General features: G+C 33.9%; 2 protein-coding genes across 3 annotated transcripts; both read left to right on the top strand.

The window, feature by feature from the left end:
- The first annotated feature begins 753 nt into the window (after positions 1–753).
- On the top strand, positions 754–15,034 carry LOC107634421 (palmitoyl-acyl carrier protein thioesterase, chloroplastic-like). Of its 2 annotated transcripts, XM_021118824.2 has the most exons (7): positions 754–825; positions 11,523–11,818; positions 11,927–12,060; positions 13,327–13,440; positions 13,565–13,739; positions 14,004–14,072; positions 14,751–15,034. In XM_021118824.2, exons 2-7 carry the CDS (start codon positions 11,531–11,533, stop codon positions 14,958–14,960), a joined length of 990 nt encoding a protein of 329 aa, XP_020974483.1. In that variant the 5' UTR covers positions 754–825; positions 11,523–11,530; the 3' UTR covers positions 14,961–15,034. The 2 variants fall into 2 exon arrangements, with proteins under 2 accessions (XP_020974483.1, XP_016193415.2); XM_016337929.3 differs by lacking the exon at positions 754–825 and having other exon boundaries at positions 11,320–11,818.
- Positions 15,035–22,957: 7,923 nt separating this feature from the next.
- Positions 22,958–27,636, top strand: LOC148570476 (uncharacterized). Its single transcript, XM_088507055.1, has 7 exons — positions 22,958–23,093; positions 25,548–25,724; positions 25,839–25,911; positions 26,073–26,124; positions 26,368–26,491; positions 26,930–27,156; positions 27,244–27,636. The coding sequence occupies exons 1-7, from the start codon at positions 22,958–22,960 to the stop codon at positions 27,634–27,636; spliced, it is 1,182 nt and encodes a 393-aa protein (XP_088363181.1).

The raw sequence follows: 27,636 nt of genomic DNA, 5'->3' as shown, positions 1-27,636 counted from the left end.
AATCGACTTCGAATTTTTTCCTTTGCGCACGCATCAAATCGATTTGGTAATATATAAATCGGTTGAAAATATTGCCAATCAACCAACCAATCGATTACTGAATTAAAGAAATTGAATAATAAAATAATAAAATAAAATTAAATCAAACATTTTAAATTAAATAATATACAAAAGATCAATTAATAAAAAAAATTTAAAATAATTATTTGTAAATTATTAAAAAATTAAAAAATATATTTTATTTTTTGAATCATTTAATAGTCCGAAAATTCTAGAACTATGTAGACTGAAACCTTCTTACTTTCTTAGATTAAACTTCACATGGATGGTGCCAACTATTATTTGAAAGTTGGAACACACAACAATAATATCTTTAGATAATTATTTTCTCTTATAATGTAGTGCACACAATTTTAATTTAAAAATGATTAGATTTTTAATTTTTTAATTTACTAATTTTTCTCATTCTAAAAAAATGTAATTCTATTTTTAATATTCTGAAAATTTTAACTACAGTTTGGAACTTAGAATTCACCTTTTCTCTTATTAAAAAAAAAAAAAAACGGCACACCCTATTAGGCCTAATCCAACAATAGCTGGCACTGTGAGAAAACTGCAGCCCCCCACCGGGCCCCCCCCAAAGACCACCATCAGCGTCCAACACCTTCCCTCCATAAAGGAAGTCCGCTGCACCCTATAAATAATTGTACGTAGCTACCATAATAATATATAGATAGTTGCTTTGATTTCAATTTTTTGGAGGAAGAGTTGATTTCAATTTGCAGATTGGTGCCATAGATCACCTCAATAAGCTGGTTTCAATATGTATGTATATATATATTCATTAGAGTTTATCCTTTATTCTGATAATTAATTATGGTCTTATGGAGATGAGTTTATTTCTTGCTCACAATGCTTATAATAAATAATTGACAAGTAATAGTATTACTTGTGATTTCGTCTTATAGGTTTATTTTTTGTGATTTTCTTTTGATTATATATGGATTGCAGTTTATGTTAATGTTATTATTAAAATACATGCGATGAATTCCTATTATATTGATGAGTAACGATGAGGCCAATGTTTGCAAAATTGCCTAATAATAATCCTGATTAATTTTTCTATTAGGACAATGCTACGGTGTAGAAATCAAAAAACTTCTACACATGAAAAATTTGCGTGGCTTGTATTTAGAGATAATAAGTGTTTTCTTTTACTGTTTTGGCCATTCAAAAAAATATATATAGAACTTGATATATTTCAGTTTTTTCAAAATTTTTGCAGTGTATTAGAAGAATGAATTAAAATTAAGTTGATTTGTTAATTTTTTTTATTGGGTTCAACTACTTTTAGTAATTTTTTTTAACCTTGAATCCAAAATTTTGAGCAACAGAGATTGAAAAAATAACGTAATTGAAATTGAAAGGAGTTGAAAAGAGCAACTATCTCTAACTAAAACAAAAAATTGGAGCAACGATCACAAAATCCGCTAAAATACTATTACCTACCATAAAAAGCTCATCTATTAATGAATCTGTAACATGATAATATATATAATTATTATTAATTAATCAAACCAAAATCAAACCAATCCCACCATATATTTACAGTGTTTTATTAATGTTTTCATGAAAAAAAATATACTACAGCAAATATTGAAATAATTTTGAGAAAACAAAAAATTGGTATATTTTTTTCTTAATTGAAAGTAAATATAAATTTGAAAAAAAATATTATTTTAGTGAATATATATTATTTTAAATGCTATTAAATATAAATTCTTTTATATACTTTATAGTTTATTATATTTATGATAATTTTCTTCTCAAATACTTTAGGATTATAATTTAAAATTTAGAATAAAAAATTTATTATTTAAAGTCTGAAATTTGAGATAAATAAAATAAATTAAAAAAATAATTAATGGTGGCTGTTTGGTTATCTAATATTACTATTGACAAATTTGCTTTTTATCAACTATAATAAAAGAATCTTTTTAAAAACAAATATAATGAAAGCATGTTAATCAATAATACTATGAAATAGGGGATATGGTTTGTAAAAAAATTTTATACTCCTTACTTAAATTTGGGCAAAAAACGGAATTAAGCCAAGGGAGGAAAGAAATTACCTGAATCAGTCAAACTGAAAATTGCTTTACAAATGAGCCAAAGCACATTACTATATAATTCGAACCAGCATGGTTCGAATTGCAGTTGCACATGATTCGAACCAGGCTAGCTCGAATTAGGATGAAACACGTGATGAATGTAATTCGAACCAATATGGTTCGAACTAGATTTGAGAGTAATTCGAACTAGGTTTGTTCGAATTACATACTTGGACGCTTCACCAAGTAATTCGAACCTATTTGGTTCGAATTAGTTAAAGTTTGCCTCGAGTAGTAATTCAAGCTGAGCTGGTTCGAATTACACGTTTTTCGGCTATATAAGGAGTTCGAATCAGCCTCATTCAAATCACTTTTCCATCCTTATACCCCACCAAATCCCAGAGAAAACGACCCGGATTCGATCCGACAAAGACTTGAACGGAATACTCAGCCGATGGGGGACGATCCGGCAAGGTTATATCGGTTGGACGGAGTTGCTCATATAGCTGGGGTCATCAACGACGAGGTTGGTAGATAAAAAACTTCGTTCTAGCGGTATATCTGAGTTAGTGGTTTTGCATGCGGTTTATGTTAGAGGTTAATTGTAGTGGTATTGCAAGTGGTTTATTTGAGAGGTTTTGCATGCGGGTTAGTTGGTGGTTTAGTTGGTGGTTTATGTTAGTTTTTTATGTTAGTGGTTTTGTATGCGGTTTCGTTGCTGGTTTATGTGGGTGGTTTATTTTGGTGGTATTGGAAGTAGTTTATTATCTGATTATGTGTGCGGTTTATGATAGTTGTTTTGCATGTGGTTTTCGTTAGTGGATTTTTATGCGGTTTATATTAGCGGTTTATGCATGTGCTTTTGTTGGCGGTTTAGGTTAGCTGTTTTTAGTATTGGTTTTGTTAGTACTTTTGTATGCGGTTTTGTTGATGATTTACTTTGGTGGTTTATTTTGGTGGTATTGGAAGTGGTTGACCATGTGCTTTTGTAAGCGGTTCATGATAGTGGTTTTGCATGTGTTTGACATAAGTGGATTTCTATGTGATTTATGTTAGCGGTTTGAGCATGTGGTTTTCCAACTGGTTTGATATATTGGTTTTGCATGTAGATTCTGTTAGGGGTTTCCTTTAGTGGTTTATGGTGTTGGTTATTTTTGTCATTGGTTATCAACTTGGTTCTAATAATGCGGTGCATGTAATGCGCAGCCACAGCGATGCATCAGGAGCATGCGGCGACAGTAGGGCATGCGACTCGATGAGAGATACGTTCCGTACTTACAGATGGCCGGATTATACCATCTTGTAAGGTTGAACGATAGATGGTTCCAGTTAGATGAGGCCCTTGTCAGTGCCTTCATCGAGCGGTGGTGTCCGAAGACGCACACCTTCCATATGCCGTTCAGAGAGTGCACGATCACACTTCAGGACGTGGCGTACCAGTTGGGGTTGTCAGTGGACGGGCGTTATGTCAGCGGCTGCCTTACAGATTTCCAGAAATACATCCAGGGTGGCCGTCCAGCTTGGGTGTGGTTCCAGGAGTTGCTTGGAGTGATTCCTCCTCCGAGCCAGGTTCAGAAATTCGCAGTAAACTACAGCTGGTTCCAGGAGACTTTTGGTGAGTGCCCCGAGGCAGCCGATGAGGAGACTGTGCGAAGATTTGCACGTGCCTACATCATGATGTTGTTGGACACGCAGTTGTTTGCCGACAAGTCCGGCAACCGCATTCACATCAGATGGCTTCCCTACGTAGCTAGGCTTGAAGAGATGGGTACCTACAGCTGGGGGTCTGCAGCACTGGCATGGTTGTACCGGTGCATGTGCCGAGTGACGAACAGACATATGGTCAAGTTAGCGGGCCCACTACAGCTACTTCAGTCCTGGATCTTCTGGTGCTTTCCTAGGTTTAGGCCTGCAGGGTATGATACGTCCAGCTGGCCGTTGGCCTCGAGGTACTTTAGTCAGGCTTCTCTATTTCAATTTAACATTGCTAAGTCCATGTTCATTAATAATGTATTACAAATCTGTCACACATTTAATTAGCCATAACACACATGTGAGATGCAGGTGGTCAAGTTACAACCCTTCCAGTAGCGAGAAGGGTCCTAGAGTGCAGATGTGGAGACTGAGGATAGACATGTTATAGGACAGGGATGTGAGTATACTACTACCTAAGTTTATTTAGTTAACCAAACTTTATGAATTTGGTGCATGAGTTGACCTGACAATGTTGAGTTCTTTGTGCAGTTTATCTGGATGCCGTATAGCTCCCCCAAGGTACTGCAGGTTGTGCATCCAGAGGCTTTGGAGCCTCGGCATACGGCGTTGTGGCGGTCTGTGACGTCACTGATATACTTTGCTGTCATAGAGTGGCATCAGATAGATAGGGTTCTACCGCAGTTCGGCGGAGTCCAGTCCCGTATGCATCCCGCCCTGAACATCGACTTTCTGATGTCGAAGGACGACAGAGGTGGTGATCGTTGGTTCCCGTACGCTTTGCAGTCATGGCATCTCCATTGGGAGTCCCGTGCGGACCACGTGCTCAGGTTCGATGTTGTTGCAGACCCTAGACCGTCACATGAGTTCCTAGAGTGGTGGAGTCAGCATGGAAAGAGGTTCTTGTCTCCGGAGATGTACTTAGGGGATTCGAGAGCCGTTCTTATTCCCATGGAGGTGTCACAGAGGGGTGCTGGGCGAGTTCCTGACATGGATCGTGTTGACTACGTGCCGGACAGGCGTCGGGTCGAGAGGAGAGCTCGTGTGGGGACCAGCCTCTGTCGGGAGCCTCAAGCGCAGCCTTGATGCCGTTATGCCTGTCCGATATAACTAGCAGACTCGGTTGCAGTGTCACGTGCTGACGCAGATGGGAGAGAAAGAATGACCAAGACTCAGCATTCTCACCCTCAACCAGTGCGAATGCAACAGGGAGTATGTTGGAGTTCCTAGAGTGGTGGAGTCAGCATGGAAAGAGGTTCTTGTCTCCGGAGATGTACTTGGGGGATTCGAGAGCCGTTCTTATTCCCATGGAGGTGTCACAGAGGGGTGCTGGGCGAGTTCCTGACATGGATCGTGTTGACTACGTGCCGGACAGGCGTCGGGTCGAGAGGAGAGCTCGTGTGGGGACCAGCCTCTGTCGGGAGCCTCAAGCGCAGCCTTGATGCCGTTATGCCTGTCCGATATAACTAGCAGACTCGGTTGCAGTGTCACGTGCTGACGCAGATGGGAGAGAAAGAATGACCAAGACTCAGCATTCTCACCCTCAACCAGTGCGAATGCAACAGGGAGTATGTTGGAGTTCCCGTCCTGTGCAGCAATCGCGACAAGCAATGTTCCCCCATACTTGCCATACAGATGGGTGCCGTCAATACTAACCAGCGGCTTGCAATGACAGAATGCCTCGATGCACGGTGGAAACATCCATAACAGTCTGTGAAAATAAGCTTGAGACTCGTCGAGCTATCCACCAACTCAAATAGGGCTCGTCCTTAGGACTGCAACAGTACCAGGCATCGTCAACTGGACTCCCAACACCCACCTGGGGAGCTCGTTGTACGACTCATCCCAGTCACCATAGATGAGGGCAATAGCCTTCTGCTTCGCCAACTAGACCCTCCTGTACGTCGGCCTAAACCCAAAGTGTGCGGCCGTGGCATTTAGGAGCACCTTGATGCTGACGGATGCATCAGCCCTAACCATTGGCATAATGAATGCCGATATCACATAATAATCCAAACTCCTGTGGTTGCTGGAGATGGAGGTGGCAAGACAGGTATGAGGTCCATTGTACCGTTTGACCTCCCAAATGCCCTTGCGCTGCCGGAGACTCAGCCGAATCAACCATGTGCACCCATTCCCGAACTCAGAACACTTGCCCACATACCGGCGATAGTCAGACTCCACTACCTTGTATTGTACCCCTCGGCGGATGCTGTAAGTCTTCACACTTAACAGGGCCTCATCTTTATCCTGAAATTGCTGACCAACCTGGAACTCTGTCAGACCAACAGTCCTTTCCGCATCTCTAGCTCCAAATCTAGCAGGCTGCCCAGAAACTCCCTCCTGCCTCATGGCATCCAAGTCCAAAGAGAAAAAATGTGGTGGATACTGCTGTGTGCCAGAGCTAGAACCACCTCCCGCCCCGGTAGGCTCACTCACTCCAATATCATCGCCACTATCATCATCAATCATATTCGGCTCGACGTCATCGTCCTCTGCATCACCCAACAATCCGTCTCCAACCCCAAGCGGTGCAGCACACTGTAAAGAGGTCGGCAGAAATTCTCCTGTTCCGACCTCGTCGCCTACGCTGCCATTGAGATCAACAACGAAAGAAGGGGAGGCGACAGGTTGGACCGGTGGCTCGTACGCAGGGACGGAGGAAGAAGCAACGATAAGTCTGGAGCTAGAACCGGCTGCCGTGGCTAAAGTGGTGGTATTCCGGTTTGAACCCCCTGAGCTGGATACCACATCAACCAACTTTGCCAACAGTTCTGGTGTCCTCACTTCCGGAAACTGCCGGCGACAATGAAACATGACCTGCAAGTCCTCATCACTCCTGATCGTAAAATAATCATACTTCACGGTTTCCTGGAGCAACGTGATTGGAATGCGATAGAAAAACTTCTTAACCTGCTTCGCACCATCCAGACTAAGTTTCAGCAGTACAGACCTAACAAGGTCATCATAGCTCGTCGTAGGCCTCACGATAATACAGAGAGGATCCTTATCGGTGAACTTCACACCGGAACGAGTTTTCCTCTTAATCGATTCTCTGTGGTGAACCAACATTACAAAACTCTCCTCACTAGCCATCTTTCCCCCTCTAATGAGAGCAACTCACGTTTACAATCATATATATACAGGTCTGGTGCTCACTAATTCGAACCAGCCTAGTTCGAAATATGGTTTGTGTAATTCGAACCAACCTGGTTCGAATTACTTTGGGAAGCTTCTCCTTATATAATTCGAACTCACCTAGTTCGAATTATGTATGTTTCTAGTTCGAACCAGCTTGGTTCGAATTAGTGTGAATTTTTCCTAAGCAATTTGAGTTGACTCGGTTCGAATTATGTGCAACTGCAATTCGAACCAAACATTTGCATAATAATGTGCTTTGGCTCATTTATGAAGCAATTTCCAGTTTGACTGATTTGTGTAAATTCTTTCCCCCTTTGGCTTATTTCTGTTTTTTGCCCAATTTAATAAATATTTCCCAACTCATTTTCTCTTGATTAATATGTTGATTTATTTATTTATTTTAAATATTTTACATTTTTTTAATATATTAAAAACATTAAAAACTTAACTTTAATTTCTTAACTAACCATACTATTTGAATAATAATTAGATCCTTTGTTTTTATTTAGTTTATATCTATTTATTTTGCATTAATAAAATTCATAATGCTGAGAATTATCTTTGATTATAGTACAAAAATGACTGAAAGTTAATAATTTATTATTAATTCCTGTTATATTGTTCTTTTAATTTTTGTTACTCAAAATTTTGGACCCAAGATAAAAAAAATTAACAAACTAACTTAATTTTAATTCATTCTTTTAATACACTGCAAAATTCCTAAAAAAGCTGAAATGTGTCAAGTACTATATACTTTTTTTGAATGGTCAAAAAAAATAAAAGAGGACACTTGTTATCTCTAAACACAAACCACGCAAATTCCTCATGTGTAGAAGCTTTTTGACTTTTACATCATAAATTACCCTTCCTATGAACCCTGAACCACCTTGTTAGAGATATAACCAAGAGGAATGTTAGAGATATAACCATTAATGTTACCTTTTCCTATCAGCTTAAGTTTTTGAGATGAGTGGTTTTATGACATGGTATTAAAACTCTAGGTCCGAAAAGTCAAGAGTTTGATCTTTGGTGAACCCCAAAAAATAAAAAAAAAATAGCAAATAGGTTTTTTATGATTATTTTTAGTTAAATAAAAGTTATACAATGATCAAAATTAAAATTTATTTGCTGATGAATTTTGCAGTCATCTGTAGATGTGTTCATTGATCGAATCATATTCGCAAATCTGTTTGCGGATATGATCCGATCGCAAGATGATCAGATTGAATTCGTATGATTCACATTCTAGTCGGATCGGATCGCGAATTGCAGGTCTCACATCTATATTCGTGAATTTGATTCGAATATTTGTGGATCCACATTAAATTAATAATAAATAATAAGTAATATATTTTATTTATGTTTTATTTTAATTAATAATTATTATTCATATATGTTATATTATTTTATTTTTGTTATTTTAAAAAAATTAGTTTAATAATATTTTAGAAGTAAGTGTTTACAAGAGTGAAAAAATAATTTTATTAGAGTGAAAAAAAATAGTTTTATTGACTTCTTCTAAAATAAGATTTTAATATATTTATTATTTTGCGATGTATATATTCGATATCTGATCTGCAATGTGCAGATCGGATCGGATTTGAGCATAAAAATGTGGATATTGAACTAATTCGATAAGTTTAGTGTTAATTAGATCGATATTTTAGCTATATTTAATCTAATTCGCAAACACTTCTTCTCATCTAACTTTCTTAATATTTAATTTTTAGCTTACATATAACTTATTAATTTTAATATTTGTTAAAAATATAAAAATCTAAAATTCGATCTTTGTTATCCCAAAAAAAAAAAATTAAAATAAGACAAAAATAATTATAAAAAATTCACATAAATCTAAAAAAAACTTTTATATAAAGGGATATATTAAAATTATAACTTATTTATATATATTTTTTTATTAACCTAAACTTTTAAAACTCAAAATATCGTAATAATATCCAATTTTGCAATCTTGTGTTTTGCTACACATTCTTTTCAAGCCTACATAATTTAAGGAAATTCTTATTATAAATAAGGTTAAGGAAATTACACAATACATTTATTTTATAATATTAAAAGAGTTTCAAAATGTACCGGAAATATCAGTATTCCAATTATTTTAATCGTGGATCTAAATTATATATATATATATATATATATATATATATATATATATATATATATATATATATTGAAATAGGTTAGAGGACATGTAAGGAACCTACTGCTGAGTGCTTCGCCTAGTCTGGTTTTTCATAAAACACGCGCAGATCTAAACCTTTTTAAAAGTCTAAATTTGTTAGTAGTTTGTGTCCAAGATTACAAATTAATCTTAAATGGTCAATCAAGTGATCAAGTCTCTACTTGAGCATGTCTGTAAATAGAAAAGTATAGCTAAATAATTTTTAGCTAGCTAATTTTAAATACGTATAATTAATAATTATTAATTTTATATTTTAAAAAATAAAATTTAAATAATTATTAATTAATGATATTTATATATCATATGAGAAAAAAAAATCTTAGCGTTGAATCTTTTGGTTTAGTTTAAATCTTTGTGACCGAATTGTACATAATCCAAGATCATTATTAAAAGAATGTGTTACCCCATGAGAAGCTAAGTTTGAACTCTAGGAAGCTACCAACATGTAAGATTCCCCACTCTTAATAATTTTATAACAGATCAGATTCATCATATATAGTATAGTAGATAGTAGAAAGATACATATTACCTTTCTCGCTATTCAATTTTCTTCTTCTTTTTAGTATTATTCTTATTATAAAATTGATTAATCTTAGCCTAAACTAACAGAGGCCTTTGAAAGAAGTAGAAAGTCTTTTAACTTTGTTTCATGATTTCTTTTTATTCAGTTTTCTTTTTTAATAAAATGAGACTTAAACTAACTTGAGAAGGCGGGTACAGAAAATACATTCAGTTAGTTAACGAGATTCAAGAATACTCGGCCAAAAGAAATACATTAGCCTATTAAATTTTTTCGGGAGATTTAATGACAATCATCTTTGACTATCTCAAATAAATGCAATTAATAACTCCAATAAGAAAATTTCAGTAACTAATTATTTTTGGTCAATATATAGCTAACAATTCTATTTAATTACTTTCACCTTTTTCTTTTCAAAGAAAATAGTATTTAATAATTTTTTTTATACTAATTACATAATGAGTACAAATTAAAACGTTAACCTTATAAAATTCCCCCAAAAATAATTCCCTTTATTAGCCAAAGCGATGTTTTATTCTGTGCCTATTCCCATACAAAATAAAAGTATATGGAGAATAAAAAAAAGTAAAAATAAATGATAAGTTATATGGTTTTTTTTAAAATAAACTATGATTTTATTATTAAATATGTCTATATTTTATATCATATGCAAGGGCGGAGCTTAGTTTAGACAAGGGGCCATGACCTCCCAAACTTTTTATAAAAAAATTAGTAGTACTTTTTTAAAAGATAAAAAATAGTTCAATTGCTTTAGATACTTTACTATGACTTAAAGTACCCAATAAGTTCAATAAGCAACACTCCCTCTATCTTTAAGTTTAAATATAAAAAATTAGATATTTTTTATTTATTCAATTTAATATTATTTTATATTTTATTATTTATTTAATTTAATTTTTTATATGATAAAAAAATAGAATATTCAATAAGTATTAATATTATTATATTTGTATAAATTGATAAAAAAATTCAATAAATATTATAAATTTTAATATTTATCTTTTTAACTTTTTCATATTTTACAGAATATATATTCAAATTTTATATAAAATAATAATGAAAAATCAAAGAATTGATGCATTTTTTAAGAGGAAGGCTAATATTTAAAAAGGAGAACATATAACTTTTACAATATCAACACTTAGTACATAATTCTTCTACTTTAATGAATCACGAAAAAAGTGAGATACAACCTTTAAAAGTTCAAAATGCATCTTGACAATTATCCTCTGGCCCTCCAAAATTTTGTTTCAAGTTTCGCCATTGTGTACATAGTTCTTCTACTTTAATGAATCATGGAAAAAATGAGATACAACCTTTAAAAATTCAGAAAACATCTTGACAATTATCCTCTATATGGTCCAAAATTTTGTTTCAAGCTCTGCCATTAATCATATGTATATATTTATTCTGTACGTGAGTATATAGCTTTATTCTCCCTATATTATTTGCAGACTCGTCTACACTATTTGTAAAATTGGTCTTAAATTTCATTCATTCTTGCACGGAAAAGGCATTCCAGAAATAAAATAACCATGCATGCATCCTATATAAGGAGGGTAACAATGTAGAATGCCGTACAAGAAAAAAATCTTATGAAATTATTCTTATAATTGCATTCTTCAATTTTAGAGGTCTCAAGTATGTATTTTAGGTATATATATATATATATATATAATTTGTTACGTAATGCTTTAGATTTTGAGTTTGTCTACTATATTTCTGTGTCTTTCATTGCTTATGATATATATTACTCTTTTTATTTTAAATTTGTCTAACAAACATGCTTTAATAATAATAGATTTGTTTGCAGAATTAATTATGGTAACGCTGAGTACTTCGTCTACATTATGTTCTTTTATTGGTATCATGTTACCACAACAAATAAATTTTGGCTACCGAAGAAAGTTTGAAGTGAAACATGCTCGTTGTGGTGGCTTTCAAATTAAGGCAAGTGTTAAAACCCCAAACAAGGATGATAATTCTTTGAGAGTTACCACATCTTCTATTCTGGATGATTTTGTGTTCCGTCAAAATTTCACTATTAAATCGTATGAAGTTGGTGCTAATGAAAAGGCATCTATTGAGACTTTGATGAACTATTTTCAGGTTTGAATTTTTACCTCTGACTCTATGTAGTTATGATTAGTTTTCTTTATATATATATAGTGGTGCTATTAGTTTCATCTTCTTGATTATTTTTTGTTTGTTTAACAGGACTCTGCAATTAATCACTTTAAGACATGTGGAATTCATCGCGGTGGCTTTGGTTCCACAAAAGAAATGATTAAAAGGAACTTAATATGGGTATTTACTCATATGCGAATAGAGATTTATCGTTATCCTGTCTGGTAATTAACTTACTTTTATATATAGTGTCCTTATTATTATTATTGGATTTACTGGAAAGCTTATGCATGTAACCTGTTTCATAGATCAGAATTGGTTTAATAGCTTTAGATAGAGTTTAGAGACTCTAATCTCACTACCAATATGGTAACTATTATTTTCGACAAGATTTCACAATACATATTTGTTCCCAGGTTACTTGATATGGATGAAATTTGGGCCTAAAGGTTAGGTCTAAATATTCTTTTGTTGAGATACTCAAATATATTTTTTGGTAAAGTGATGCCATTTGATCAAATTTTTAGAGTTTGAAGATACTTATAAAAGATTTTGATATTTAAATTAGCAAAAATTTTAGATAAATTTTGTGTAAATTAAGATCGATCAATACTTAAATTTGATGAAATATTTATATAGTAAAAATGATAAGTTATTTTTTTATAACTTATCCACCTATCATAATAAATGATTATTCTTCGTTTTATCTAGGAGTTGTTGAGATTTTTATATTTAAATATATAAATATATTTGTAGATGTAGTTAAAATTCTTTCAATTAAATCGGACAAAAGAGGCCAGATATGTAAAAAATTAAAAGTGACTTTGAACCTTGAATGAGTCTTAATTATTTTGGGTCTAACTTTGAGCCATGGATAAAGATATAAACAATATTTATAATAATAAATACATTAATTTTATCAAATTAAAATTAAAGTTATTAATGTAAATGGATGATCTACTCATTTCATTTTAAGAATAAATATTTAAATTGAGTTTTAAAGCTAGAATCTTAAATTAAACAAATTGTTTTTTAGTAACTTTTTATTTTTTAAAAGCTTTTGAAAATTACTCATAACTGATTCTTCTAATATTTTGAAGGAGATTAATTTTTCTTTTGATGATTTTTTTAAACGTAAATGTTCTTATAATAAAATTTATCAGAAATTTATTTAATTATGCATATTAAAAATTTACTTAAAAATGATAAAATAATCAATCTATTTGACGGAAATAAATTTTAAGAATTTCTAAATAATAAAAATTTATTAATGTTTATTCTTATTTTAATGTCACTTCTCATTAACTGTAGTTTTGGCCGTTTTGCCTAGTTACAGAAAAGTACTCGTTTCTTATTTAATATAAATTAAATTAGTATTATATAACTAAATTTATTTTTTATTAATATTTAAATTTTAGAATTCTAATTAATATAAAAACAAAATATTAATTAATATTAATAAAAAGTATTTTCTCATAAATTTGTTACAGCGATGAAGTTGTTCAAGTGGAAGCTTGGATGTCCGTAGCTGGAAAAAATGCTGTGCGTTGGAATTGGCTTTTGCGAGATTCCAAAACATATCAAGTCTTAAGTAAAGCCTCCAGGTGGACGGACATCTATCAATTATTGCTAATTAATTTGTATATAAAATCAATGTATTTTTAATTTGTTAGCAACATTTTAATAACCAATTTGTTTTTAATTATTTTGATAAATCTCTATAAACAGTGGTTGTGTCATGATGAACAAACTGACAAGAAAACTATCAAAAATACCAGAAGAAGCCAGAAAGGAGTTTGAGTTCTATTTTGTAAATTCTTCTCTGATGATTCTAGAAGATGATATCAAAAACATACCCAAACTCAATGTCACTGCAGCAGATTACATTTGTACCGGTTTAAAAGTATGCAGTCTTTTCTTCTAAGTTATTTTCTATATATTAATTTTTGAGGAATATTAAGAATTAATACCTGTTATTAATATTAAATTTAGACCAATATTTTATTTTATATTATTAAAATTTAAAATTCAACTTTTTATATTTAAATAAAATCAATCAAATTTTTATTAAAAAATAATAAATTTTGTTAGTTACGTAAAATTAATCTTGATTATTTTTTTTATAGAGTAACTAATTAATGCCTTTATTATATTAATTAATTTTTAGCCAAGATGGAATGATCTAGATATAAATCTTCATGTCAGCAATGTGAAGTACATTGGTTGGGTTCTGGAGGTAATTTTTTCTTCTCTATCATCCACATAATGGTGCCTGAACTTTTTCCATAACAAGTTACTTTTTGTATATGCATTATTAGGGTAGCATGGATAGTGAGTTTGGCAAAGTGTTCTCCTATTTAAGTATTTTACACATAAATACTCCTCATTTTCTTAATAATCAAGTTGTTTAATTGCAAGTTTAACAAGAAGAAAAATCACGCTGACTTTTTGTTATTATTTTTTTCCTGTGTTTAAGAGATATTAGACACATGATGACTCTATTTGCAAAAGTATCAACTGATTTTACATAGAGATTTAGCTTATTTGACATTTGGTATCCTTGTGTTCTGTAAAATTTTGTATTAACTTAGTACGAATATAAAAAAAAAATGTAATCCCATAATAATAATAATAATAATAATAATAATAATAATAATAATAATAATAATAATATAATATACGAGTTCAACTAGAAAGGCAACTTTTTTAGTTAATATCAGTTAATTTTAAAAAAAAATATATAAAAATTAAAAAAATAATGTTACAATAAAAATGAATTAATATTAATTAATTAAAAATTAGTTCTCAGTATTTAGTTATATAATATACCTGGTCATGCTTTCTTATTTGATTCTTTATTGGTGATAAGAAGGCTGAAATGTTTTGATGGCTTTTGGTTTGGATGGTGTTGTAGAGTGTTCCGGAATCAATATTGATGAATCATGAGTTGTGTGGCATGAGTTTGGAATACAAGAGGGAGTGTGGTAGAGATAGTAAGCTTCACTCTCTAACTGCAATTTGTGGCGCCAATAACAACAATGTTGAGTTTTATCATTTGCTTCAACTTGAAGATCGTGGTCTTGAGATTTTAAGGGGAAGGACTAAGTGGAGACCAAAACTTTGACATTGCATATATTTGAAAATTTTCTGAGATACGTAGCAAAATAATTACCAAAACATACATTATCCCTGGATTAATGTATATTTAATTTCAGTCATTGTAAATTTCAATATTTCGTAAGCTTGTTTTTTACATAAATTATTTGGACTCATTTATCCTATATGGAAAATCAAAATATATATAGTAATTAATTAAAATGAACATTAACCTGTAATCATTCCTTAGCATACCTTACCTTTAGTCTATTAATAACACATATATATTGGAATGCATGACATGAGAAGATTAACTTCGCTTTTTTCTTTGTATCTAACAAAAACCCCATTGGAAAAGATGGTAACCTTAACTTATTTTCGCCAATTTGAATTTAGATATGTAATAGATTCTAATATTTTAGCTGAGTTGTATCCGTCAAACCGAATGCAAATCAAACCAGACACTAAGGGGAGGACATCAAGCCGCGCGTCTACGGTGGAGTGGCGTGGTCCACACGATGCACTCCACCAATCCACCAACTAGCAAACATTCCTCTCAAACTTCTAAAAATCGAATCGGAGCTATTGATTTGATCGAGTTAATCGAAAATTGGTTTATCGGTTGATTCAGTTGACTTTTAAAATTATTTTATAAGAAATTGATGAAAAATCGATCAAATCAAAAGTTAATCAATAAACCGGCTGATTCGTCTTAAATTTTTTAAAGGTTCGATTCGTTCTTCATCGTTAAAACGATGTCGTTTTGATCTCAGAAAGAAAGAAAGAAAGAAAGAAAGAAAGAAAGAAAGAAAACCCAAACGGACAGAAAGGCCAGAAGCACTGAAGCAGAACATTTCTTGACCCCCCTCTTCCTACTCTCACCCCAAAATCGTCCGACCCTAATTACTTGTGAAACCTTATCAAAGCAAACAGTAAAGGCACGCTTCTACCATCATCCCTACCACTATTGGCACTGGTGGTGACAACCAGCAGCGGTTGCATTCTGGTCACTCAAAGGCCTGCTCTTCTCCTTGCGTCACGGTCTCTGTCCTAATCGTCGTCGGCCGTCTCTGTTCTCGTCGTCATCTCTATCCTCGTCATCGAGCATCTTTCTTTGAGCCATCTCTCTCTCTCTCTTTGTCGAGCTCACTGCAAAAGTGCGAAGTGTGATTGTGCGACCATACCCCTGCCGTCGTGGACTCGCTACCATCGTGGACTCTTTGTCGTCTCTTTGTCGCTGTGAGTTCTTCAATCTTCAGTAATTCAGTATTTTTTTTGTTAATTATAATGATTCTGAATTGCTGTATTTTACGATTTTGGATTTTGGATTCTGGATTTTAGTTTTTTTCTCTAAAATCAGATAATTCCATTTATATAATGAAAGAAGCATATAAGTGTCCATATATGGGACAAAACAAAAAGATGGGAAACTCTCAACGCTCTACTACAGAGGTAACATCATATAATAATCTAATAAGAGAAATAAAAGAAAGTAAAGTTCTCATCAATTAGGAATTGAGGATTATTGATGCTCCTTCTGCAACTTCAAAGCCAATGCCATTATCTCTTCCACACCAGTTGATACATTATCAAAGATAAATTTGTTCCTAGCCTTCCATAAGGATCAGCTCAGAATCGTCATAGTCACCATTTGGGAGGAGCTATTGGATTGGTACGCAAGACCCCCATCATCATGTTCCACTCAACATAGAAATCAGAGTATTTGGTGGCCCCTCTAGTAGCCGGTAAACCCATTTTTGACCAATCTCCATTGATTTCTCACAATGAAAAATGCAATGGTTGATTGTTTCTGGAAATTGTAAGCATCTTTGGTAGGTGGGTTAAACCGACGGGGTGCAATCATAAAGCCTTTGCATCATTGGAAGCTTTTCATGCAAATTCCTCCAGAGAAAAATCTTAATCTTCATTGAAATTTTTAGCTTGCACAATTCTCATCACAAGTTTCGTTATTTCATAATCTCTGGGCAAAAATCTACGAGAGGATGCAAGAACCCATAAACAACATGCTGGTACCCAGTACTCATTTCATATAAACTACTTTTATTAAGGGTTCAACAAATTTTATCTTCTCCACCCCCAATTGTTGTTGATAGCACACACTGACTAGTGCCCTCAGAAGAAATAAATCTAATTAGAGTTTGATTTCATAGTCCATTAGAAAGAATTAAGTCCTTAACCATCAATAGTGGTTGATTTTGCATATTGGAAGCTTCAGATGGAGGGATAACCCAAGAATGTGGAGGAGCAAGCCAAGGATCGTTGAAGATTTGGATACTGGACCCTACACCAACTCGCTAAACTAGCCCCTTTTCAACAACATTGCACCCTTCCAATATGCTACGTCACTTCCAAGAAGGTACTGCTTTGACCTCTGCATTCATTATAGAACTGTATCGAAAATATTTACCTTTAAGGAGTCTAGATAGGAGCAAGGTTCTGAAAACCGAATCGATTATTAAACCGCTCTAACTACTAGTTCACTAATTCGTTGGTTCGATCAATTCGCCGTGGTTCAACCGAAATAACTGTTTTATAATAAAATAATAAATAAAATATAAATAAATACATTAGAATATAATTATAATTTATATATATCAACAAAATATATTGATAACTAAATTCATTATTTGCATTCTCTTATAGATTATATAACCTGAATTATTGAACAAATAGAGAAAAACTCAATTCAAAACATAAGTACAAAATAACTGAAGGGTAGGACAATGCTAATACAAATTAGAATTCTTACACTAAAAGGCTTCTTTAAATCCACACATTCAACACATTATTTTAAAAAAAGCACATACCTTGCATTAAATTAAACAAACATTCCAATTTGTCTTGATATAAGTTCACTCTATCATAAGAATACATAAGTCAAGCACTTCAATCAAACAAATAGAAAGAAATAAGCATGCAACAGAGTTAGAACTCATTTGGTTTCCATTTATAAGCTGTAGCATATATTATGATAAAATCTTCACAAATAAGTTCTTCAAGAACATAAAAATTTCAACAAAAGAAACATAAACTAAATAAGCTTTTTTACAAAACTAGCATAATCTCACAAGCTTTGATTTAATAGGATGATCACATGGGTGAAATCCGCTACACCTTAAATTCACTACAGAAAACAAAAAAAAAATTGAAGAAAAATCAAAACATTGCATTGAAGCATAATAAAAAAATTGACATAGTCAAATTACAGAATGCTAAAACAAAATCAAAACAAAATTAAAGACAATAGAATCATAGAATATCAGAATTAAAATTCAAGAACATCATTAATAATCACAGATTAAGAATCCTAAAAATAATAACTTCAAGAGCATATAGGTGAGGGAGCAACAGCAAGGTTCACAGATTAACTAACAACAATTATTCAAAATTATTCAACCCAGTAATAACAGCAAGATTCACAGATAACAACAATTGTTCAACCCAGTAACAAGTTTACAGATTAACTAACAACAATTATTCAACAATTATTGTTAAAAAAAATTAATACCTAGAAGCTAGAACAGAGCAGAACAGATCAGTAGACTGAGCAAGAGGGAGACAAGGGCACGACTGAAGGGCTAACCGGTGGAATAGAGATGGCACCGGCGATAGTAGAACAGAGCTATGCGACGGAGGTAGGAGGCGAGACCAGTGACGATGGTTTCGAAGCTCAAACGGTAGCTGCACGATAGAGGAGAAGGAAGTCGCAATGGTGGTTTCGAAGCTCGAAGTTGCGACGACGGCGAGAGCAGGCCGATGGCTGGACGGAAGTGAGGGAGTGAGTTCGACGACGATGAAAGGAAGGAGAAGCTCAAGGATGGAAGGGAGTGCTGCGCGTTTTGGCTTTGCCGTTGTGGAGTGAGTTACTGAGTCAGGGTAGGGTAATGGTTAGGGTTCCTCAATCCAAATGGCGCCATTTTTGCAAAAATTAAGAAAACCGGCAGGGTCTCGATTTGGTTCGACCGACCGGTCCCGGTCAGTTTGACAGTCGATGCCGGTTTCTCAAACTTTTGGTTTTGATATTTGTCCCAACCATTTTTCCATCGGTTTGTAGTTCGACTGGTTTAACCGATCCGTTCGAACCAGTTTTCAGAACCTTGGATAGGAGTGATTGTGGCTGAGAGACAATTTTTCAACATTATTTTGCTAATAGCGCCAAATTCTAAGCCCCTAAGTCCTTAAAACCAAGGTAGACAAAATGACGTGTTGAGTTGTGGAAACACATAATTTTGCATTTCTGTATCTTCTTCCCATGCCGATTATGCTTCTCGAGTTGAACCAAGGTGCTTCGTGCAGAATTGCCATTCAAAAACGCAGAACCGCCGGAATCACGCTTCTGTGGTGATGTTATGTTCCAGATTGAAGAACCTCTTTTCTTATCCCTGATTGCAGCCCAGCCCAACCCAAAGGCCCAATCTAAGAAGAAGAACATGGAAGATGGAACCCTAGCAGTAAATCCCCTAAATCTCTCAACCTCTCTCACTTTTACAATTTATCTCCATGGCCAAAATTTTCAAATTTTCACCTCTCTCAAGTCTCAATCTCTGACTCTATCCTTCTGAATTTGAATTTTGTGTGGCCAAAATCTCCAATTTGGAACGTCGCTGTAAGGCAGGCCGTTTGGTGTTGTTGAATTGAATTGGTGATGGCTGGACAACATAAATTTTGCGAGTGTGACTGTGCAAGACTCTCTGCCTCTCTGTCTCTGGTTCTCTGGCTCTGCAACTACAACTCTACAAATTTTTGTACCTCTCGGGCTCTCTAACTTTTGCAATCGTGTGACTGGCTGATTGCATCTCTGCCTCTCTAGTCTCTGACTTACTGCGACTCTTCTCCTCCCCTTCGCTGTTAGTTCAGGAAAGGTAAGACCTCCCCTTTTATCTTCTTCAATGTTCAATATCTTGTACTTGTACTAATTGTTTTCTTCTTTGTTTTGTTCTAGATATGCTTGTGATATTGATTATTTTATTGAAGTGTTGAAATTAATTTATAAATACAAATTTTTTATACTTGTTTTGTTATGAATTTTTATTCTGAGTTATTAATTTGTATGATTGATTTTTTTTGTTTTATTGAATTGAATTTTTTAGTTAAATTTTGCTAAACTGTATCTTGTTTTGAATTGATTAAAATGAATGATAAAATTTTTATTGTTGTTAAATTTTTGTTGTGGTTGAGTCTTGTTTCGATTAAAAAGAAAAAAAAAGAAATTGAAAGAAAAAAAAATTAGTATATTTGGCCAACACATTTTGGAAGTTGAAACTTGAAACTCGAGATGCCTTGGTTGCTAACTTACTACGGTAGCTGCTGGTTCCACTTTGAAAATATTAGTTGATTAATTCCCTTGAAGAAATGTGCATGGTTGGCATTCTTTGTAACATAAACTTAGATGATCAAAAAAGAAAGATTTGTTTGAATTGGGTTCAATAATATTATATAAAAGTAGCTTTTAGAATGAGGCATTAGGATTTTGCTTAGTTGAAGAACATAGTTGACACTAATTTGTGTATCCCACATTTTCTTGTAATATTTTTTGGTTAATTAGTTAATTAGTTGTTCATTCTAATAGTTTGGTTGATTTATTTGTTATTTAAATTTATTTTAGTGTCGTATAAATTTGTGAGTTGTAAATTTTGTGTTTTAATTTGTGAGTTGAATTATGAATTTGTGTTATGATTTATGTCTTTTAACTTGTTACGATACATAATAGTTATAGTCCTATTAAAAATTTAGTTTATTTAAAATTTATTTTATTATATGTGAAATTAATTTTTACTATCAAAATTTTTATAATTTTTATATTTTACGAGTCACGTTTACGTTCTGACGATTCAGCGAATTATAATTCTGAACTAATTCAGCGAGTCGAGATAAAAACTACAAATTCACTATCTTATTTAAAACCAAGTCCATCTTCTAATTTCGGTCTCACGACAAAAATATGATAATGGATAAATAAGTTCCCTTTTCACTTGCAAAAAAAGAATTTAGTCATTCGCACTTCTAATAAATAAGTTTCCTTTTTCACTTGCAAAAAAAGAATTTAGTCATCCACTTCTAATTTTATTATGGAAAAGTATAAGATATCAACATATTATCTGCCAATTTATTACCAATAATAATTAATTAGCGGAATTGTTATATTATATATCTACTGAACCTGTCAGACCAGTTTGGTTCTCGTAAGTAGGGGTGGCAATGGGTAGGGTAGGGTAGGGTTTGGATCCAACCCTAACCCTATCCGCGGATTGAGATTTTTATATAAACTCAATCCTACCCTACCTGCGGGTTGAGAATATCCCAACCCTAACCCTACCCGCTTCTAACCCGCGGGTATCCGACCATACCTACGGGTTACAAAAAATATACAACATTATTATATAACTTGATGATAATTTAAAATAAAACTGAATTTTATGTAAAAAAAAATATTAAATTATCAATTAATGATTTTCTTTTAGTGGTCAAGGATCTTTTGCATTTAGTGAGAGGTCTTTGATTCAACATCCACTTAAAATATATTTTTATATAAGTATATAAAATAAACATATATAGAGTGCGGGTTAATCGGGTAGGGTTGAGGCTCAACCCACACCCTACCCTACCCACTGCGGATCGGATTGACAACCCTATCCGATCGAGTGAGGTCGGATTGGATACCCACGGGTAGAGTACATATTGCCACCCCTACTCGTAAGTCGTAACCATGGTTCCTCCACTTAAGTTGCTCCAAAATGAAAACTAATCAAATTGATCATATTTTTAAATTGTATACAATTATTAAATTAAATTTTAAATTTTCTTAAGTGTTCATGAATTAAAACAGAACATAAGAAAATACCCTTTTATTAATCGTAACGTATTTTTTCTTTCTATGATTATATAATTTTTTTAATAAATTATTACAATTAAAAATAATAATGAGTATAAGATAAAAATAAAATTAAAAATATTTATTATAAAGTGAATGACATATAATTTTATATAATTATTGTAAGCAAATTAATTTGTTCAACTAATGATTTAACTGTTGAATCAGTAATTTAATGACTCAATATTTTAATCGGATTAATTATTAATTCGATTCTAATAACTATGATTTGAATAGTTAATTTTACCTTTATATAATAGTAATTTATCTATTTATTTTTTTATAAACTTAGTTAAAATATGCTTTAAAATTACCATATAAAAAAAGAAATTATTTATTAATCTAATTTTTAATGCATTTTAAATTTTTAGTTAAACAATAGTTTATCATAATAATAAAATTTTTGAAAAATTAGTATTTTATTTATCAAAATATATTATTTTAAGAATATTTATTAATTTATGTAATATTACTTTTTTCATTTATAATAAAAATAAGATATATATATACATATTTTGTTTATACTATAAATAAAATAAATAAAATAATATAAACAAAATATTTTTTAAGAAAAAGTCTATTAATATCTGAAATAATAATCAGAATCAGAAACTTAATATGGTTGAATCTACAACAACCATTCTCACTGTCCGTCACACTCTCTCACTGCCATCGCCTCATCATCGTCGTGTCTTGCACAACGCTTGTTCAACAGCATTGTCGCCTCCTGCTCCACACTCGTTCCTCATCGTTGCGGCCTCCTAATCTATCTTCCTTGTCATTGCTGCCTCCAGTAGAATTATCATCGCCACCAGTAGCATCGTTGTCACCTCTAGCAGCCTCTTCGTCGCTCATTGTAAACTCCGTTAAATTAGTAGATAATTAATCAATAAATTAATTTTTAACAAGGAAGATTAGAAATGTGAATATTATATCAAATTAGGATAGAGCTCATCGAAACAAAAATTTTGACACTAATTTCGAAGAAGTTTGGACCGAACGGGTCGAACCGGTTGAACCGAGCCTGAACCGGACCCGTGGGCCCAAACCAGCCCAAAAGGACATTAAATGAAACCCAAACATTTCTCCTTTCTTCCCAAATACACGTTCCAGCGAGCAGAGGGAAGGGGAGAATGAGAAAATGTTTCCGACCCTTACGACAACCTTCAACTCGTCGTAACTTCTCCGTCCGAGCTCCGATCACCGCATTGTTTGCGGCAATGTATCCACCGCATCGAGCTCTATATTTCTACCAGAACAATTTCATTGGTAATTTGTTTAATCACTCTCAGCCTCCTCTTCCCCCAAATTTTCAAAAATTGAGTAGAAATGTTGAATTTCTTTGCTTTTTGATGTTTTAGGATCCAATTAGCTTGAGAAAAATATTCACTCTTGCTTATATAAAGCTTGGGTAAGATGAGGATACCACAAATTTGATTTGAATTACTGAATTTATGTTTTGGATACAAAAGTGGGTATATATGTGTTTTAAATGTGTATTAGGTTGTGAATAAATAATTGGAGCTTGAAATTGTGGATATTGGAACCTGGAAGAAGCTGTTTTGTTGAGATTTTGGGGCTGTGTTGATTTTAATTAAATTGCCTTGATCATTACGTGGGAATCGGCCAAGGTATGGTTTAGGTTTCTTGCATTTAATATATAATGTTCTATGAAAACTTAGGCTAGATGACCATAGGATAAGTTGGAACGTAAGTGTATATTGTGGTTTAGTATCTTGTTACATATGGATTGGTATGGTGCTGATTAGTTGAAGGATTGGTAAATTGTTAATTATTGATTTGAGGATATAATTATGTGATTTGTAAGCTATGGTTTGATTGTGAAATATGGTAAGTATATATAGTTATTATTGGAGGATTTGGCTTGTATATACATGTTTGTTGTTGGAGTGGAGAATGATTTTTATGGTGGTTGTTGTGTTGAGGGAGAAGAACATTTTGGTGCTTTGTAAGTATAGGAGGTTATTTTGGAATCATGGGGAATGTTTGAATGAAAAAGAGGTTTTGGCAAGTTTACCAAACTTTAGTTTTGGGCCAAACTTCGGTGGGCTATAACTTGGCTTCCAGAACCTCAAATTGATTTCAACTTCTTTTAAATGAAAATTAGATTCGTGAAATTTCTGCCGTTCGAAGAACGAAAGTAAAATTGTTTAAAATGATTAAGTTATGCCCGTTGGAAGTTTTGGTGTTAAATCTGTGAATTCTGCAGCTGAACACTCTATGGTATGCAGCTTTCTGGTTGATCATTTTTTTAAGAATGTACGTCCACGCGTACACGTGGCATAGAATTTTGGCGATGCGTACGCGACTGGTCCCATGCACACGCGTAAGGGGCTAGCAAGCATGTCCACGCGTACGCGTGACCCACGCGCACGCGTGACATGAAGTTTTCACCTATGCGTACGCATGATAAGGGACGCGCGCGTGAGCTGCACCTTCACACTCCCACGCGTACGCGTGGTACCTATTTCAGCAAAGATGGTTTTCAACATTTTAAACTATACTTCAAACTTCTAAACCTCTATTTTCATTCCTTTAGTCATAAATAGCAGTATTAAACCTGATAATCAGGTGAAGTTAGGAGATAGGGATAACTTGAAGGTGAAGTAAAGCTGAAAAGTGATGAATTGATTATGAAATGTTACGGATGATCATATATGATACTTGGCTGGGTTATTCAAATGAATGATTATGTATGATACTTGGCTTGAATGATTAAATGATCTGAGATACGAGATTCCCTGGATAAAGTACCGTGGCTTACCACCACGTGTACCAGGTTGAAAACTCGATACTCTGTTGACCCCACGACATAAGGGTGACCGGGCACTTATAATTCCTGGAAATGTTAACCCCATTGAGTAATATTGATTATTTGAGAAAAATCTATGCATAGACACTTGGGGATGCACGTCGAAGAACAGTATAAGGTTTTCGGACTTGTCGGGTTGGTTGGATAACCGACAGATGAGCCTCATCAGCCATAGGACAGGCATGCATCATATGCATACTACTTGAATTACTTGTTTGTGCATTAACTGGGTATGCCTAAGTGTACTTGCCATGCTAAATGTATATTTGTTACCTGCAGTATTTGTATCTTTCTTGTGCTTGTATTTATTTTTTTATTTGTCTGTAAAATGCTAATGGAGATGGAGGTATGGCGGAATGGCAGTACGGGACTTAGATTTAAGATTAAGTTAAGTTAGGTTTAGATACTTTTAGTAAACCACCCTTTATGGCTTCTGTTTAATACTTTAAGCTCTATAATCTGAGTGTCGGCGTTCTAGAATTGCCTCTGGCATTTCTAGGACCTTCTATCTTATGTGTGTGGTACCTTTACCATACTGAGAACCTCTGGTTCTCACCCCATACTATGTTGTTATTTTTTCAGATGCAGGTCGGGACGCATCTCGTTAGGCATCTGGACTCCTGAAGCGAAGTGGTTATTGGGTTATTTTGTTGTACAAGTTATGTATATATATGTACTTAGCTTTCTCTCCGCATAACTTATTCTTTTTTATCCTCTTAGAGGTTTATGGAGAGACAGGATTTTGTTTATGTACATTTGGGTTTTGGATATGTATATATATATGTGTGTATATTCTCCGGCCAGTCTTGACTTCGCGGGCTGAGTTAGGAGCTTGTTACTTTGTATCTTTGACCCTCTGTTCCTGTTTTTGGTTACTTTATACTTAACAGCTATAGCTTTCTTAGTATGCAAGATAACTCGTTTCTTGAAAGTTCACCCTTTGACCTTCAGGGGAACCTCAAATCCCACTGATGCAGATAATTGGATTCAAGCTATGGAACGGGCGTTGCAGGCTGAACAGGTTCCTGAAGAGCAACGGGTTGAGTTTAGAACTTATCAGCTGCAAGGTGAGGCTCAGTATTGGTGGTAGGGAACATGATGTATCCTGCAACCTGATGGTGCTGTGATTCCTTGGGAGGTTTTTCGGACAGAGTTTTATAAGAAATGCTTTCTTAATTCAGTCAGAAATGCCAAGGAGCTTGAACTAATGCAATTAAAGCAGGGCCAGATGACTGTTACTGAGTATACTAGCAGGTTTGAGGAGTTATGTCACTTTTCTCGTATCTGTCAAGGTGCACCTGAAGATTTTGCTGAGTGAAAGTGTATTAAGTATGAGGGAGTCTTCAGAGTGATATTCTGGGCTTTGTTGCACCAATAGAGATTAGAGTATTTTCTGAATTGGTGAATAAGAGTAGGGTGGCTGAGGAATGTGTGAGGAAGGCGCCAATAAAGAAAGGAAGTCTGAGGGTACCTTTCCAGAGGCCTTCAGGGAGGAACTTTGCTCTGAGAGGTAGGAATTTCAAGCTTGGAGATTTTGTTTTGCAGTAAAATCAAGGCCAGGGTAATTATAGAAGGCCGAATACTAATGTTAATCAAGGAAGAAGGTTTGGAAAGCAGCCACAGTAGGATTTGAATTGTCAGAGGTGCGGAAAGTATCACCCTGGAGTACCGTGCAGATCATGACTTGGGATATGCTATTTTTGTGGACAGCCCGGGTATTCGGCTAATAATTATTCGGAGAAGAAGAAGTATGAGACTGGTAGAGTACAGCAGTCGGGGAAAGTGTATACCACTTCTACAGCAGGTGCTGAGGGATTTGAGACACTGATTAGAGGTAACTGTGAAATGGCTGGTAAAATCTTAAATGCTTTATTTGATTCAGGAGAAACTCATTCATTTATTGCATTTGAAAAGGCTAATGAATTAGGATTGAGGATGGTGGTTTTAGGTTATGATTTGAAAGTGCATAATGCTACTCATGAAGCTACGGTGACTAGGTTAGGATGTCCACAAGTTCCAATTCAAATACAACAGCGTGAATTTGTGCATGATTTGATTTGTTTGCCGATGACCGATCTTGATCTCATTTTGGGATTGGATTGGTTATCCAAGAATCATGTTTTGCTTGATTGTTCTGAAAAGTTAGTACAATTTATGTCAGAAGGGTCAGAATCACCGGTTGTGGTGAACAGTTACTATTTGAACTCTATGATAGTAAATTGTTCTAGAATTGAATGTCAGGATATTATGTTATTAACTGCGGGAGTGTCAGGTGATGATCAGATTTTAGAGCAGATTCCGGTTGTATGTGAATTTCCAGATGTATTTCCAGATGATATTAATGAATTTTCACCTAACCGAGAGGTTGAATTTGTAATTGAGTTAGTGCTTGGAGCCGGTATGATTTTGATTACTCCTTACAGAATGTCACTTTTAAAAATGGCTGAACTGAAAGCTCAGCTAGAAGATCTGTTAGGTAAGCACTTCATTCGACCAAGTGTTTCTCCGTGGGGAGCGCCAATGTTACTGGTAAAGAAGAAGGATGGGAGTATGCGCTTGTGCATCGATTATCGGCAATTGAATAAGATCACTGTGAAGAATAAATATCTGCTACCTAAAATCGATGACCTAATGGATCAATTACATGATGTCGGTGTGTTTTCTAAGATTGATTTGCGATCTGGATATCATCAAATAAGAGTTAGGGATGAAAATATTCCGAAAACTGCTTTCAAGACACGTTATGCTCATTATGAGTATACGGTGATGTCTTTTGGATTGTCTAATGCCCCGGCAATATTCATGGATTATATGAACAGGATTTTCCGACCATACCTGGACAAGTTTGTCATTGTCTTCATTGATGATATTCTTGTTTACTCTAAGACTGAAGAGGAGCATGCTGATCACTTGCAAACTGTGCTGCAAATCTTAAGGGACAAGAAGTTATATGCCAAGTTATCTAAATGCGAGTTCTGA

This window comes from Arachis ipaensis, chromosome B3, assembly GCF_059453495.1.
Source record: "Arachis ipaensis isolate K30076 ecotype BB chromosome B3, ASM5945349v1, whole genome shotgun sequence".
Lineage (NCBI taxonomy): Eukaryota > Viridiplantae > Streptophyta > Magnoliopsida > Fabales > Fabaceae > Arachis > Arachis ipaensis.
This window is presented reverse-complemented; position numbering and strand designations above follow the sequence as displayed.

Bases quoted from the DNA above. Each gene is read 5' to 3' on its own strand.
- LOC107634421 (XM_016337929.3), top strand. From the start codon at position 11,450: ATGATATATATTACTCTTTTTATTTTAAATTTGTCTAACAAACATGCT. The intron at 13,441-13,564 runs GTGGACGGACAT...CTCTATAAACAG, and splicing joins GTCTTAAGTAAAGCCTCCAG to TGGTTGTGTCATGATGAACA. The intron at 13,740-14,003 runs GTATGCAGTCTT...ATTAATTTTTAG, and splicing joins ACATTTGTACCGGTTTAAAA to CCAAGATGGAATGATCTAGA.
- LOC148570476 (XM_088507055.1), top strand. From the start codon at position 22,958: ATGAGAAAATGTTTCCGACCCTTACGACAACCTTCAACTCGTCGTAAC. The intron at 23,094-25,547 runs GTAATTTGTTTA...TATACTTAACAG, and splicing joins CTACCAGAACAATTTCATTG to CTATAGCTTTCTTAGTATGC. The intron at 25,912-26,072 runs GTTTGAGGAGTT...GAATAAGAGTAG, and splicing joins GTTACTGAGTATACTAGCAG to GGTGGCTGAGGAATGTGTGA.